This window comes from Hyperolius riggenbachi, chromosome 11, assembly GCF_040937935.1.
Source record: "Hyperolius riggenbachi isolate aHypRig1 chromosome 11, aHypRig1.pri, whole genome shotgun sequence".
Lineage (NCBI taxonomy): Eukaryota > Metazoa > Chordata > Amphibia > Anura > Hyperoliidae > Hyperolius > Hyperolius riggenbachi.
Window position 1 is genome coordinate 113,877,647 of NC_090656.1, and position 16,345 is coordinate 113,893,991.

Consider the following 16,345-nt stretch of genomic DNA (forward strand, 5'->3'; position numbering starts at 1 on the left):
TCAGATGCCACATTCAGCACAGATGGCCAAGAACTGTGCCTGTAGCTCAGACCAAAGAGAAAAAAGGGCTCTGGTCCTTACAGCTGATACAAATCCTGCAATAAATCTGCAGCGTGTCTACTTCCTTCTTTCATGGAAGCAGACATATTGTTAGCATCCTGTGTTTACAAATTAGCTGCTCTGCCATGGCAGAGGGAATTCCTGAGCTGACAGATTAAATTATGGTGGTGATTAGTCATAGATGAGGGGGGATTAGACAGGCTAAACGCTCTAAATATATACATCTATGTTTTCTTTCTGTGTTGTGCAAGAGTACAGGTCCACTTTAAGGGGGCCAAAACCTGCTGGTACTGAGAGGGTAGCAGCAGGCTCGGACCCCTTAAGGACCAGAGCCTTTTTTTTGCTGGATTTCTAGCTGTGATCCATGTGATTGGCTCACAGTGATCACAGGGTCAGGAGCCAATGAAATCAGCTCCTGACCCGACTCCTGACCGACACACAAGGCTCAGCTGGCACTAGGACAGATGAGCAAGTGGTGTGTAGTGACTACAGATCGGCGAGAGCGACCAGTAGGCCTGAAAGATAAATCGAATTTAAACTGAAAACGCGATCACTAAGATCACAATTTCGGAATCGTCAAAGCTGCAAATATCGCGATCATGTCATTTCCACGTGGGGGAAGTTTGAAGAAGTGGCTTCAAACTTCCCCAAAGGCCGGCGTGTGGGGCCCGCAGCGTTGGACATACCGTCCTCTATCGCCGTCTGCTGGCTCTTGTGCTTGGCAAAACTCTGGGTTCCTGTATGTCACATGACATACAGGAAGTATTCCGTGCATTAGAGCCTGCAGGAGGGGAAGTGGATAGACTGGCATCGCTGGACTCGTGCTTGAAGCTATGTCCAGAACTAATGCAGCTTGGGGGACAGAGGAGGCACAGAGAGAGACAGCGTGGGCACAGAGAGAGAGACACAGGAGACACAGAGGGGGCACAAAGAGGCACAAAGAGACAGAGGGGGCACAGAGACAAAACAGAGTGGGCACAGAGACAGAGCGGGCACAGAAAGAGACACAGGAGACACAGAGAGAAACAGCGGGCACAGAGACACAAAGGGGGCAAGAGAGACCCAGAGGAGGCATAAAGAGGCAAAGGGGGCACAAAGAGAGACAGAAGAACAGAGGGGGCACAAACAGGCAAAGAGGGGGAACAAAGCTTGATTTGAAGGAAATCGTGAATTGAATCGAAATCGCAATTTCAGACAGAAATCGCTCAATTCAATTTTTTCCTAAAATCGTTCAGGCCTAGCGACCAGAACATGCAGCAGCGAGTGAAAAATTGACGCCCTCTGACCGTCGCACTGCCACACACAGGGTGTAGATTTCACCTGTGGTGGTCTACGGTAGTTTAAAGGAGATCTCTGTGAAGTGCTATGGATTGAGCACTAAACCGGAACACATTTGTGATGTATATCCTTTTAAAACAGAATGTTTTATTCCAGAAATGTTAACACGTTTTCGAGCTAGCTACAGTCTTACTAATTTGAATGAGACAAGAGATAATTGGAGAACGGGAATATGTGCATTACAGCTTAAAGCACAATTGTGGGAAGGGCATGGTGCAGTGACAGTTATGTGATCACCACTGTTTACAGCAAAATTCAGGTATTTTATTGTAAAAGTTGTGGGAATGGGTAAGAGGGACATTTGTTTCAAAAATGACTATATGAGGCTTATGAATGCCACTACAGCCATTCCTGTAGCCTTTATCTGACACTTCAAAAATACAAATTGCACCTTTTAGCTTGGAGTTACTCCTATATGGAGATGTAGCTGCTGTGACCTTGTGCATAGCTTGTAAACAAAGCAGGATGACATCGGTTAAGACAGACAGACACTTGGGTTTATGGAGTGGCCTTCTGACATCACAGTCATCATAGATAATGAGGATCCACCTCCTTGCTTACCTCCCAGTGGCCTGCAAATCATATCCTCCTGTGTTCTCTATAAGCACTCTTGTTAGGAGGAATGGGCAAAACTGGTGAATGCCTGCAGCAACTGGCCTGTTACATTGCTGGGGGTCAAAAACAACTAATCTGCACGCTTGTTGAGGGGCTATGGCTAAAGTATTGGAGGCAGAGAATCAGCTGGAGAGTCAGGCAGCTGGTATTGTTTAAAAGGAAATAACTATGCCAGCCTCCCTATCCCTCTCACTGCAGGTGAGGCCCCTTTTACACTTCCACGCGACTTCCCTGGCAACTAAATGCATTGAAGTCAATGGGCGGCACAGAGATGTTAAACTTGACAGTAGCGGTGCGGCGCACATGTGTGGAATGACACAAATATGACGGGGAAGCAGAGAATCCCAGTGACGTACTTCCTGTCCAGCAGTGATATATCACTTGGCGAGGGGAGGCAACAGGCGGTGAAGAGTTTGCTTATGACCCTGTTGGCACACTCTGCCGCAGGGTCATATGAATCGATTTTTTGGCATTGCGGGGCGATTCGAGCAGAGACGCAATACTTTATTCTAATGTAAAATCGGCCCTAATGTGCGCCTTTCCTAGCATTTACAGTAAGCAGCATTCAAGAGGACCTGTTATAAATACCAGGGAATGTCGCCACTGAATGCTGACAAGTGCCTGGAGAAATGGTTTGTTTTCTGAGCAGATCCCTTTTTTAGGAACCATAATCTGGACGGACACATCTACACCTGTGAAGGTTCCACGATGCTGTTTGCCATTGAGAAATCAGTAAAGACGCACGTCTAAATATACGTGACAAACATGACCCTGACAGCTGCACCTGTTGTGGTTCAGTGCCTGGTTTCCGTCTGTCTTATCAATAACACTGAAACCTCCTGCGCTGCATTGGCTGCCTGCACAAAGGCCTCAATCCACCATGTCCCTTGCAGGTGCTTTGTAGTTCATTATATTTAAATGATTTATATGATATTATATATTATATTATTGTTGGTCAGTGACACACTCTGGTATCTGAATAGGTACTAAACACAGTCAGAGCACAGGAAAATGAAAATTCAGTAGGCCTAGCCTGAAGATAGAATGTATGCATTTAATGTTATTTTATTCTTTGTTGCCCATGCAAATGGTTAGACTTCCTATTGAGTTACCTTGACCTATACATTAATGCAGGAGTCAATGACCTCCTTCAAAATGCATCTAAGCTAGGACATAGTAACCTAACCATATGCTCCATGTACAGTATCATTCAACACGCATGACCGTCTATCATAAGGGGTACAAATGTCTCATACTGTTGTTCAGTTCCCCACTGATTGCTACGGTAAATGATGAGAATAGAATAAGAGGTTGTGATGCGACCATTTGTGCATGCTGTCTTAATAGTATTGCCTTTTTTGTGGCCCACACAATCAAATACATCATACTGTTAGGTTCCTTTTGCACACTATGCCAATTGCCCTCCATGTGAATCCCATCCGTTTATACACAGCATCCCCCCCTCATCATGTACAGTATCCTTCCACTTCCATGTACAACTGCTTTCTTCCTAGAGCAGCCCCCGTTTCTCATGTGCATTTGGACAAAAGCTCCTTTCTTTCCTGTCCAGTCTTATTCCATGTGCAATCAGTTCTCCCACCCACTTCCATAAGCAGCAAGCCCTAGGCCACAGTCTACATGGCCTTTGCAAGACTGGTCCTGATGTTGGGATGGAGTTGCTTGATCTGGTGATGTTTAGGCATCTAGGTTTTTACATTAATGCTTCAAAGGCGTCTAGGTGCAGTTACACACCAAGAGTAGACAAGACAAGACAAATAACATTTATATTGCGCTTTTCTCCTTGCAGACTCAAAGCACCAGAGCAGAGCAGCAGCCACTAGGGCGCGCTCTATTGGCAGTAGCAGAAGGGAGACTTGCCAAAGGTCTCCTACTGAATGAGTGCTGGCTTACTGAACAGGCAGAGCCGAGATTCAAACCCTGGTCTCCTGTGTCAGAGGCAGAGCCCTTAACCATTACACCATCAGCCAACTACTTCTCACACTGTGATAGCTACCATCAAGCATTTCAGTTCACTAGCAGGCCATTCACCTACACAGGTCAGGGAACTGTGAGGGGATGTCAGATATCTTTATAAGTTATATGAGCAAACATCTCTTATAATAAAAAGAAAACAACGATGAATATTTAATATGTGTTGCAGAGCGCACAAGCAGCAGCTCAACCTCCTCCTGTAGTGTCAGTGGCTCTATCTTGTGATAGCTCTTGGAAACTGGCTAACTTAGGGACAGGTGTGTGGGCATAAAATGTGTTGTGATGGCTGGCATTGATAATAGTCCTGGAAATTATACAGCAATAAAACAGTGAAAAATGATACCAAGAATTACAAGTTTAATGACCTAATGTGTTGTCGATCCACCCAGCAGGTTTAATTATTATGGTCGAATCTGCTGAAACTATCGATATCTCTGGATGAAAAGATCTCGATCGAAAAGCGTGGGTCAGGTGCACAGCGGTAGATTTCAGGAAGACCATTGGAGTCTCCAAGGTCATCCCCCATTTAAAATGGGCCCATGCAGAGTATTGGCAGTGGAATGCACACATACCTGTACCTGTACCCCACTACCCAACAACGTGAATGTCACATGACTACGTAATGATGCGGGGATACAGGCACACCGGCAGCAATGGAGACAGGACACAGGAGGGAATTTCAGGGGTACAAAAAGGTAATTCTTACATACACAGAGGAAGGCAAATCCATGGGACAGACTTCCTATGCAGATTCACAGAGTACATTACATAACTTCAGTGCCACAAAAATAAGATTATGTCTGGGGCAGCTCCTAATTATACCTTACTGGATGTACAACAAGCGGACCTGAACTCAGAACATCCTCTCTGCTCTAAAAGATACACAACAGCAAAATAACCTTTAAACAAGAAAGCATTTCTTTATGACATCTGACACAAATCCTGCAATACATCTGCAGTGTGTCTACGGCTTTCATGGTAGCAGAGATATTGTTAATAGCCTGTGATTTCAAATGAGCTTATCTACCATCTCTGCCATGGCAGTCATGTGACAGTGGAGATGTCAAATTACCACTTGATTAGAACGTGAGTAGACACGTCAGCGTGATTAGACACAAATGAGGGAGAATTAAAAGGGCTAAACTCTCTAAATACCTACAGGGTGTATTTCTCTCTGTTTTCCTTCTGTCCTGTGTAAGAGTTCAGGTCCACAAAGGTCCACAAAGCATGTGCATACGCATGCACAGCACAAACACACACCATTGTACTTAGTTATTAGTTATGATCGTGGCACAGACTTGTTTCTGACTCATATCCCACTAGGGCACTGTCTAAACAGAGATAGTCTTTTCTGTCCAGGATTGCCTGATTTTACTCAATATAGAACAAACTGGTAGGTTGACAGACTAATGACGAAATTGGCCCTAGATTGTGTGAGTCACTATGGCTTTGAAAGGTGTAAGCTCCACTAGGGGTTGTGTAAATAGACTGAAAATCCCACTAACGGCACAGTATTGGCCACAGACCCTTCTTTAATGGTGTACATTATTGTAGACATTTATTTTTTTTCTTAGGTTGCTAAATAAGGTAGATGAGAAATGTGCAGCTGCTATGAAGTCTGCTGTCAATTACTAGAGGGTCAGTGTTTCTTATCAACTGTGATGTAGCAGAGCTGTGTCTTCCCCTTTGTGCCGGGGGAGAGGGTCATCTGCCTTTGTGTGTGTGAACTGACAGAAGGGGGGCATATGGATCATTTTCACATTGCCTGAAAGTCTCAGCAGAATAATACCCTCTGGCTAATTAAGCACTGGTTGGTCCTAACACCTGCTTCTCTTTCCAAAATAATAAAAAAAAAAAATCAGTTCCTTCTAATTCCTTCCCCTGCCTGGACACTTCCCCCCTACCATCACCAAGCCCTTGAAGATCTGAGCTGTAGCTATTGTTCCCTCGTATGACGGATGGTAACACGCAAGCATGCACGCTACCACTGCTGTCACAATGAGAATTTACCCTTTCACTGCCTTCCTCGTGCAATTATTTCCTCCATTCTGCAAGCCTGCCTGTAGTTCCCTGTAAGCAAGTTGCTCACGTTTGTCTATGCACAGGCTCAAGTCACTCGTCAAATTGTGCCTTGAAAGACATCGATCTAAACCAGTGTAAAGGTGGGGACTGACACGATACAATAAAATGATCCAAATCAATAAAAACGATTAGTTGTACAGAAAAATCAAAAGATTTTTTTTTATTCATTCAAGAAATCTCATCAAATTTCCTTTAATATTTTCCTTGATTTTTTTTCTGATGAATTTTTATGAAAATTGAATGGTGTGGGGTATATTGTAAATTTCTTAATGTATACACGCAAGCAATATGAAAACTATACATTTACTACAACAGTTACAAGCCTTGACGCGAGGACCATGCCTAAATAACCCGTATTATCTAAGAAGTAAGGGAATAATGAACATGCTAGGTAGGGCATATCGTTTTCTGGCATTTAGTAAGGAAGATGTAATGTTTAAAACACACATGCAATTTTTATTGGCTAATGACTGGCCAATTTTACCACCACCATGTAGTATGGGTTCCAAGCTCGCTACCTCCTGGGACCTGGGTGATGGCAAGTAAGGGATTTTCTGTTAGGGTGAAGTATGATGGGGACTTTGTGGGCCTTATGCCAATACAGTAGTCGTGAAAGTCTAACAGGAACGGTGAGCATGGTGGCTAAAGCGAAGCCAAGACTGTGTGGAGTTCCTGGTCTCCTATCAGAAGCCTCCTTGGGTGAGTGAACAAGGAACACTGGCTAGCTAAAGCAAGTACTGGGTCAAAGCAACCCAGGGTCGAACAAAACTAGCACTGCTGCCTTGCGGTGGAGGGTGAATTCCAAAGGATAAGGGGAGGAACCCCAACAGAAAATTAGTGTGTCTAGAAGCTTTAGGTCATAGTCCCGCCACCCCAATCAGGTGCTGAAGTCAAGGGTAATAACCTACACACCTTAAAGCAAACCTGGGAGGTTTGCAATGCAGTGTTTTTGATACTTACTGCGGGAGGGGGAAGCCTCTAGGTCCTAAAAAGACTTCCCTGTCCTCCTACATCAAGCCACTCCAGCACTGGGACTCTCGAAGAATGCCTTTTCTGCCCAGTAGCACCAAGCTTTTTGGTCTCCAACGGCAGTAGCTGAGCCTGATCAGGTCCATGCTACTGTGCAGGCTCACATATGCACTGCAGAACGAGCCTGATTCGGCACTGCTTTTTCTGGAGAAAGCCGAGTGGGCCCGCACTAGAGTGCATGTGTGAGCTGTGGACAAGTGTTGACAAGCTCTTTTTCAGGGGTCACAGCCCTGGAATGGGCCTGCAAAGGAGGATGGAGGAAGCCTATTTAGGTTGCAGAGGCTTCCCAAGATGAGTATCACATATGAGGTTAAGAGAGGTCAGAGATGGTGAGCAGCTCTAGAGAAATCCTGAAGCCTTACAACAGAAAAATGTTATGTGTGAGGAAGACATTAGTCGGTCATTGGAGAGTGCCCTCCTCCCCACACACACAGTTAGTCTGAAGCTACAAGCTGGGAGTCAGCAGGGAGTCAGGAGTCATAGCTTCAGCTGACAGAGCATCAGTCTCCACCCTGCATGCACATGTGACTAACGGGGGAGTGTTTCAGGTTGACTGGGCGTGAGCAGGCAGCTGTGGGTTGCTGAATATATGTAAACTGCTGTAGCAGCTATTATTCTTTTTTCTTTTGCAAAAATTACATTTTGAAAAAAATATTTATGCATAATTAAAAAATATTCGATTATGCTCATAGAAAAACAGTGCCTGAACTGCAGCTTTAAGGCCTTAAAGGAAACCAGAGACAATGTATAATAAAAGTTGTATACATACCTGGGGCTTCCCCAAGCATCATGTGCACAGATCCCTCCCATGCCGCCGTCCTCAGCCTTCTGTATCACCGCTACCGGGTCCCGTAACTTCGGTCAGTCTGTGCAAGAGAACTGCGCTCTCCCGTATATCTCTTTGGCAGCTTACTTTTCTTGCACAGGCTGGGCGCGACTGGCCGAAGTTACGGGACCCGGTACCAGTGACACAGAAGGATGAGGACGGTGGCCTGGGAGCGATCTGTGCGCATGAGGCTGGGGGAAGGTATGTATAAAACTTGTATTATACATCGTCTCTGGTACACTTTAATTGATTTATGTAATTCACAGCAACCAATATAAAACTGACCTTCCCTTGTTCAGAGTGCCTCCTCATATTATCATCAATTGATCATTCGGACAACCGTTTAGAGAACGAGCCCAATAGAGAGAGACATGCTTTGTGGCTTCAGCCAAATAATGTGAGAGGGGTAGAGGGACGATGGGTGGTGAATACACATACAACTTCCAGATGCACACAGCATGCCCGCCGCTACTATAGGGGCTACCTGTGCAATTGCCTTAGGGCCTCGGAGTGTTGCCTCCCCCCCAGGTTTTTGGCAGCATAGCATCTTACCTGTCCTGGGAGTGTGGTGCTCCATTGGTCCATGCGCTGTCATCTTCATCCTCGCCTGGCCACATCCTCTGTGACCCGGTGCTTGTCATTATGTAATAACATGACCTGAGAAGAGGTGCCCCTGTGAGGATGAAGACAGCGCAAGGACTAATGGAGGATTCCGCTAGGGCAGGTGAGTTGCTATGCTGCCAAAAAACTGTGCAGGGGCCACAAAGAGCACAATTAACTTGGTGGGGAGTTCTGGGTGGTCCCCCTAGGTTACTTTTGCCTTAGAACCCTATTTTAGGTAGAACTGGTCCTGAAACAGATACAAACAATGCCGTTTATTTAGTGATCCGCCATGGTGGATGAATAAAATACATTATGGGGCAAAAATATGCATAATAGAATCTCAACCAAGATGGCAGCAAATTATCGCCTTTGGCCAAGTACAATCTAACATGTGTACGAGGCTTATTCATCATCTACATACATCATTCTTAAAGTTAAACTCATAGCATAGTTAGGCTCAGGCTTGAAATGCCCACATGATGTCTGTGGAACGGTATGCTTTGAGCCTGTTCATACAACCATCTGTGTGTTTCTGGTCCCAGAAACTATAGACACAGATGCTGAAAAAGGTGTAATATCTGTCAAAACCTTGCTCAACTGGGTTGGAGTTTATGCATAGCTGTCTCTGGGTGTTGAATGCTTGTAGTGGCCAATGGAAATCAATAATTTATACTGTAAATACTTGCTCCTTGTCACTTTGTTCCTTTGCTCGTTACTAGAACATGGACCTGCCATCAGTGGACACTCGCAGAACATATACTTTGTAAGGTTCATAGCCATATAAGTGTGTTACGTGTGGGTTTGCTGGAACCATCGGTTGGGCTACCATAGGTAGGACATGTGTATGGCTTGATTTTAGTGCTCCTTCACATTTGGGGCTTTTCCCAAATGGGAATACGAATGAACATCCTGAGCATGTTTTGAAATATTCCTGATTATGCTGCAGCACTTCCACTTATGCAGATGCTTCCATGGGTACATACCAATATTTCTGCACACAGCATTCTGGGAGCACCTCTAAGGACAAACTGTAACTATAATACTTATAATGTTTATAATATGTTCATATACTGACTATCCATATATATATCGCAGTTTTTTGATAAGTACTTGATATCATTTCCATCAGTTGTGAATGGCGATTTCACTAATAAGATGAGGCTTCTGCAGTCTGGACTGTTCTCGGAATGAGGACAGAGGTAAGAAAGAAGGGCCAGAGGTATGACAATGGAGAGATGTTGAGAGAGAGAGAGGGTCCAGAGGAGACAGATCTGTATATCTAAAAATCTATGCAGACTCCTTATCCATTATATGGCACCCCACTTTCTCCCAGGACTCAGCACCCTTCACATGCTCCATATTTTTCTGTATATATGAGACAGAACGAAAGAGAGATGAGGAGAGAGGCCAGAGGAGAAAGAGAGAAGGCAGAGGTGAGACAGAATGAGAGAGGTATGAGGAAATAGAAAGAAGACAGAGGTTAAAACAGAATGAGAAAAAGATGAGGAGATGAGGTGAGAGAATAAGAGATAAGAAGAGGTCCCAGAGGAGAGAGAGAAAGCAGAGGTGAGACGGAATGAGAAAGAGATGAGGAGAGAGGCCAGAGAGAGAAGACAGAGGTGAGAACAGAATGGAAGAGAGATAAGGAGAGAGAATAGGCAGAGGTGACACAGAATAAGAAAAAGATGAGGAGATGAGGTGAGACAATAAGAGAGAGATTAGAAGATGTCACAGAGAAGAGAGAGAGGAGGCAGAGGTAAGACAGAATGAGAAAATGATGAGGGGAGAGGCCAGAGGAGAGAGAAGGCACAGGTGGGATAGAGGGAGAAAAAAGAGAGACTGAGGCCCCTTTTACACTTAGGCCTCGTTCAGACTATACACGCTGCCGTGCGCATTTTGGCAGCGCGTATAGTGTGCGACGTGCAAGAACGGTAGAAGGGCATAGACAGCCCTTCTACCGTTCCCATCATATGCGCTGCGTGGCAACGCGATTGCGCTATCGTGTGCTGCACACATTTTTGGTAATCGCAGCGCAGATCCCATTCATTGTAATGAATGGGATCTGCAGCGCAGCGCATAGGAGCGCAGATGGTGTGCGATCGGACGCGTTGCGTTCCGATCGCACATCCATCTGCGCTAAATGATGTGAACGAGGCCTTAATCAGTTGGTATGCGTTAGTGTGCGTTAGTGCGCGTTGGTACGCGTTTTTTCCATAGCAGTGCATTGGGAAGAAGATTCCAGTTAAAACGCGTTAAGTGTGAAAGGTGCCATAGGAAAACATTGGACTTACTTTGAAAATCAGTTTTCTTTCCGTTTTAACTGAGAGCAACTGATTAAGTGTAAAAGGGCCCTAAGGTAGATAAAAGGAGGGGGAGAGGTAGAGAGAGGGACAGAGGTGAGAGGGATAGGGAGAGAAACTTAGAGAGAAAGACATAGGGTGAGGGGAGAGAATGAGGTCAGAGGAGTGAAGAGCACCAGAGATGAGAAGAGTTAAAGCCCGTACACACATAGGAAATAATGGTTGATCAGTTTGGACAGCCTTTACTTCTACAAACATGCTAATCCACGCTCTGCAGACTCTACCAATCAGCTTTTTCTGCTCTATGGAGGTGGGGAGTGAGTTGCTGGCTCCTGTGCAGGTACATACAGGATCTTCTAAAAAAATTAGCATATTGTGATAAAGTTCATTATTTTCTGTAATGTACTGATAAACATTAGATTTTCATATATTTTAGATTCAAATATACATAACTGAAGTAGTTCAAGCCTTTTATTGTTTTAATATTGATGATTTTGGCATACAGCTCATGAAAACCCAAATTTCCTATCTCAAAAAATTAGCATATTTCATCCGACCAATAAAAGAAAAGTGTTTTTAAAACAGAAAAAGTCAAGATTCAAATAATTATGTTCAGTTATGCACTCAATACTTGGTCGGGAATCCTTTTACAGAAATGACTGCTTCAATGTGGCGTGGCATGGAGGCAATCAGCCTGTGGCACTGCTTAGGTGTTATGGAGGCCCAGGATGCTTTGATAGCGGCCTTAAGATCATCCAGAGTGTTGGGTCTTGCGTCTCTCAACTTTCTCTTCGCAATATCCCACAGATTCTCTATGGTGTTCAGGTCAGGAGAGCTGGCAGGCCAATTGAGCACAGTAATACCATGGTCAGTAAACCATTTACCAGTGGTTTTGGCACTGTGAGCAGGTGCCAGGTTGTGCTGAAAAATGAAATCTTCATCTCCATAAAGCTTTTCAGCAGATGGAAGCATGAACCCACTTTTGAACCAGAAACAGCGGCAGAAGCGCCTGACCTGGGCTACAGAGAAGCAGCACTGGACTGTTGCTCAGTGGTCCAAAGTACTTTTTTCGGATGAAAGCAACTTTTACATGTCATTCGTAAATCAAGGTGCCAGAGTCTGGAGGAAGACTGGGGAGAGGGAAATGCTAAAATGCCTGAAGTCTAGTGTCAAGTACCCACAGTCAGTGATGGTCTGGGGTGCCATGTCAGCTGCTGGTGTTGGTCCACTGTGTTTTATCAAGGGCAGGGTCAATGCAGCTAGCTATCAGGAGATTTTGGAGCACTTCATGCTTCCATCTGCTGAAAAGCTTTATGGAGATGAAGATTTCATTTTTCAGCACCACCTGGCACCTGCTCACAGTGCCAAAACCACTGGTAAATGGTTTACTGACCATGGTATTACTGTGCTCAATTGGCCTGCCAACTCTCCTGACCTGAACCCCATAGAGAATCTGTTGGATATTGTGAAGAGAAAGTTCAGAGACGCAAGACCCAACACTCTGGATGAGCTTAAAGGAAAACTTAAGTCAAAAAAAAAAAAGACATTTACTCACCTGGGGCATCCCTCAGCACCCCGAAGCTGGATGGTGCCCTCGCAGCCCCGCTCCGATCGTCCTGTCCCCGCCGGCGGCTACTTCCGGTTCGGCGACAGCCGCCGACAGGCTGGGAACGCGGCTGTTTTTCCACGTTCCCAGCCGCTGCTATCACCCTCTATGCTGCTATAGCGTATATATATACATAACACCTGAGCAGTGCCACAGGCTGATTGCCTCCATGCCACGCCGCAGTGAAGCAGTCATTTCTGGAAAAGGATTCCCGACCAAGTATTGAGTGCATAACTGAACATAATTATTTGAAGGTTGACTTTTTTTGTTTTAAAAACACTTTTCTTTTATTGGTCGGATGAAATATGCTAATTTTTTGAGATAGGAAATTTGGGTTTTCATGAGCTGTATGCCAAAATCATCAATATTAAAATAATGAAAGGCTTGAACTACTTCAGTTGTGTATATTTGAATCTAAAATATATGAAAGTCTAATGTTTATCAGTACATTACAGAAAATAATAAACTTTATCACAATATGCTAATTTTTTGAGAAGATCATGTATGTATACCAAGCAAACATGGTTTTCCAGTGTACTCCAGTGTACGCTAAAAAGTGACTGATGGACATCAGGAGACACGCGTACACATTTGGAAAATGTGGCTGAAATAGTCATTTAGGATGAGAACTTGCAAATGTGTATGGTATAGTAAGCAGTGTGTGTGTGTATGTGTGTGTGTGCGTACGTGTAGGGGAGTGTGTGTGTGTGTGTGTGTGTGTAGGGGTGTGTGTGTGTGTAGGTGTGTGTGTGTGTGTACACATGTGTAAGGGAGTGTGTGTGTGTAGGGGAGTGTGTGTGTAGGGGAGTGTGTGTGTGTGTAGTGTGTGTGCATGGTTGTATGTGTGTAGTGTGTATGTGTGTAGTGTGTATGTGTGTAGTGCGTGTGTGTGCGTGTGTGTGTGTGTGTGTGTGTGCGCAGGGGTTTGTGTCTGTGTGTTAGTGGGTGTAAGCAATGCTGATTGCGTTACTTAGCAATGGTTTTCACTTTTGCTGATGGCAATGCAAGTGCATGTTACTTATATTAGATTCTAGTATCAGTAATGCAGTGGCCACTGTAAAAGTGGCTGTTTACATTTGTTTAGTTACTTGGCGTGCATTACTATACAATGCTGTATATAATATGACAATATGAGGCTGCAATCAAACAGGTGCTTCATTCACCTAGATATAGTAAGCTAAATGCAGAAATTATTCCACATGGACAGTGTATATTAGGGTAATAAATGATGCAAGAGCCATGCCCCTAAAAAGGTCAGCACCACTGCTGTCAACAAAGACAATTGTGACCTCTGAACCAAACGTCAGTGTGATCGGAACTGGGGTGTGATGGCCTAATATGCAGGAGAAGATCATCCTCTAGTTCAACCCACAGAAATCTAAAAGGCAGCAGTGTTACCTGTGCTCTTTCATGTCATGTGACTGAGGAAGTATACTATGATGTATTTATATAGGCTATCATTTTCATTCACAAAAATCCACCTATGAAATGTCAGGTGTCAATCAGTACTTTCACATTACAACACACAGAAATGATATTTCATCAGCAAGTGTTAAATAAACCATTTCAGAAGAAACCACACTTTTAGGCATATTAGGCGCAGAGTATAGTAACACATCAGGACCAATAAGGATTCATCCTTCGTCATTCTTACTACAGCAAACTAAAATCTTATTGGTTACTATGGTTTACTAGACTTTGTCACTGCACTTTACATTCCATTAATAAGTAAGCTCCAGTGTGTTCTTTGCCATCAGTTAATAAAAAAATAAAGCCTCAGTATGTGTATAGGCATTGCTGTTTGTCATATACACACCACAGCAAAGTTTTGATTCAGTTGCTGTTGGATATAGGTCACTAACACAGGACTGCTGCAAGCACACAACTATGCACAGACAAAGCATATGCAATGACAGTGCATTTCTAGGTATATGCTGGGACTTCTGTTCCTAGAGTATTCCTCACTGAATTCTTCTACAACTTGCAAATAATGCTTGGTAACCAGCGAACCTTCTGGTGACATTCATCCATTGCCTAGCTGTGTCCTCTTGTGACATCTAGGCAATACTGCTGTCCTTTATGATACAACCTATGGGAAGTTGCTATATGTTCTGATTAAATAAGGTTTGTCTCCACCCCGTTTCATCTCTGATGAAAGCAGGCCCATAAGCCTTTAACAGCTGTCCTGTCAACTCAGCCTCTAGATTTCTGACAATTTATAGAAAGCATCTCTCCTCTAAAGGAAGACAATTTCTGATGACAGGTCCTCCCACAGAATCATGCATAGCTCCCACCCAATTCTCCCTCCTACATCTTTGTTTCCGGCAGTACCCACCTGTCTGCCCCTTTCCCAGTGTCTTCTCAAGCCGGTATGGGCCAACATACTGCATGTGCGGCGTTCCACCACCATCTTTCCCAACCGTGGTCATCTTCTGTTCTCTCTTTCCACAGGGATCCAGATGCAAGGAAAATCCTCAAGAGGAAAGGGGGGAGGAGGGCTGGGGATGGAGAGGGAGGGGGGGATGGCTGTCTTTGCTTCTTCTCCCCCCCCTCTCTTGCTGGATAAACCTGTCCGTTCTTGTGACGTCCAATTGAGATCTTTTTGGTCCTCACCATCAATAAAGACCTGCTTTTCTCTCTTGTCTGCTGGACCTTGTCTTGTCGTATATCCTGTCTTGATTGCAGACCTCTGGAGGCTGGATGCAATGAATGAAACAAAAAATCAGAAACACACCCCAGTGACAAAAAAAATATCCCTCTCCTGCTCTTATGATGAGAAATACAGAATTCTGTATTGATAAAGGCTTGGGGGCAGGAAGGACAATGTTAAGGAGCAGGGAGCATGGTGTGGATGCTGCCGTGTTACATACAAGCAGCTCAGCAGGGACCTGCTGATCAATCCTCACGCTCACTGCTAGAGGTGGGGAGTGAAGAGGGGGGGGGGGGGGGCATGCATCCCTCTGTAGCTGGGATGTTAGCCAGACTAGGATTGGTAGATGCAAAGCTGTTTTCTGGTTGGTGGCAGAAGGATGCATTTTAATTGGACTGAGAGGGGGGGTTACCTTGTGTGTAGGGATGTGTGACTGTGCTTGCAACATTGTATCTTAATATGTTTTCTAGGCAACATCGCTGCGATTTAATTAAAGCCACAATAAAGTGAATGAAGCAGAACAAGTGGGCTGTTTGTTCTAATCATGTAGAAAACAAAGTGCTGTTTATTTTATTGTGTAAAACTGACACTGATGTTTTAAAGCACTGCTTTTTCTGTAATCACACACCATCCAAACAAAGCACAATTAGGGGGGTCTCTACAAAGAACAATGTGAAATATACACAGCAGCCAGCTGCCTTTAAAGTCTGATAGTAACATGAACAAAGATGAATACGCTGCAAGAAATATATGATGGGTGTCCTAAAAGAAACGTGAAACCCTATATTCCCATCAGCATGTTATCTGATATAGCAGAGAAACCATCACATAGACTTTTTCTCATTTTTAAATTGAAAGAAGAAAAAACAAACAAAAAAAAAAAAGAAATTACTTTACAGTGCTTTCATTTTTTTTTCTTTGTGGATATTTCATATTTATACCACAAATAAAAGAATAATCTGATTTTTCAGGATTCCAGGCAGTTTCACACACAGCTGATTTCAAATAAGAATTACTAGAGAACACAACTGATAAAGACCATCGCTGATTAGTGAGACGACATTGGAAAATTTCAGTGAGTTCCCTAATTTTCTGCTGACGGTGCAGAGGTAACTTGGTGCCGAGAGTCACTGCATCCAGAGAACACTTCTGACAAGCATGTCGCTGGAAGGGACTCTACAAACAGGTTGTGACAAATATAGCTGCCATTGCTGCATGTGACACTGGGAGAACTAGTGATCTTC

The 16,345-nt window shown here is 44.2% G+C and overlaps 1 protein-coding gene across 14 annotated transcripts in view; it reads right to left on the minus strand.

Annotated features, from left to right (window-relative positions):
- LOC137538869 (serine/threonine-protein kinase BRSK2) overlaps positions 1 to 16,345 on the minus strand; it is a 365,619-nt gene that overhangs the window by 265,464 nt on the left and 83,810 nt on the right. For 12 of the 14 annotated variants that reach the window (XM_068261268.1, XM_068261257.1, XM_068261255.1 and 9 more), the window contains exon 3: positions 14,787 to 15,147. The exons of 1 other annotated variant lie outside the window; for it this stretch is intronic. In XM_068261268.1, coding sequence (XP_068117369.1) covers positions 14,787 to 14,880 — 94 coding nt within the window. In that variant the 5' untranslated portion in view covers positions 14,881 to 15,147. Of the gene's footprint in view, positions 1 to 14,786; positions 15,361 to 16,345 lie in introns of those variants that run through there. One more of the 14 variants, XM_068261256.1, reaches the window with a different exon arrangement.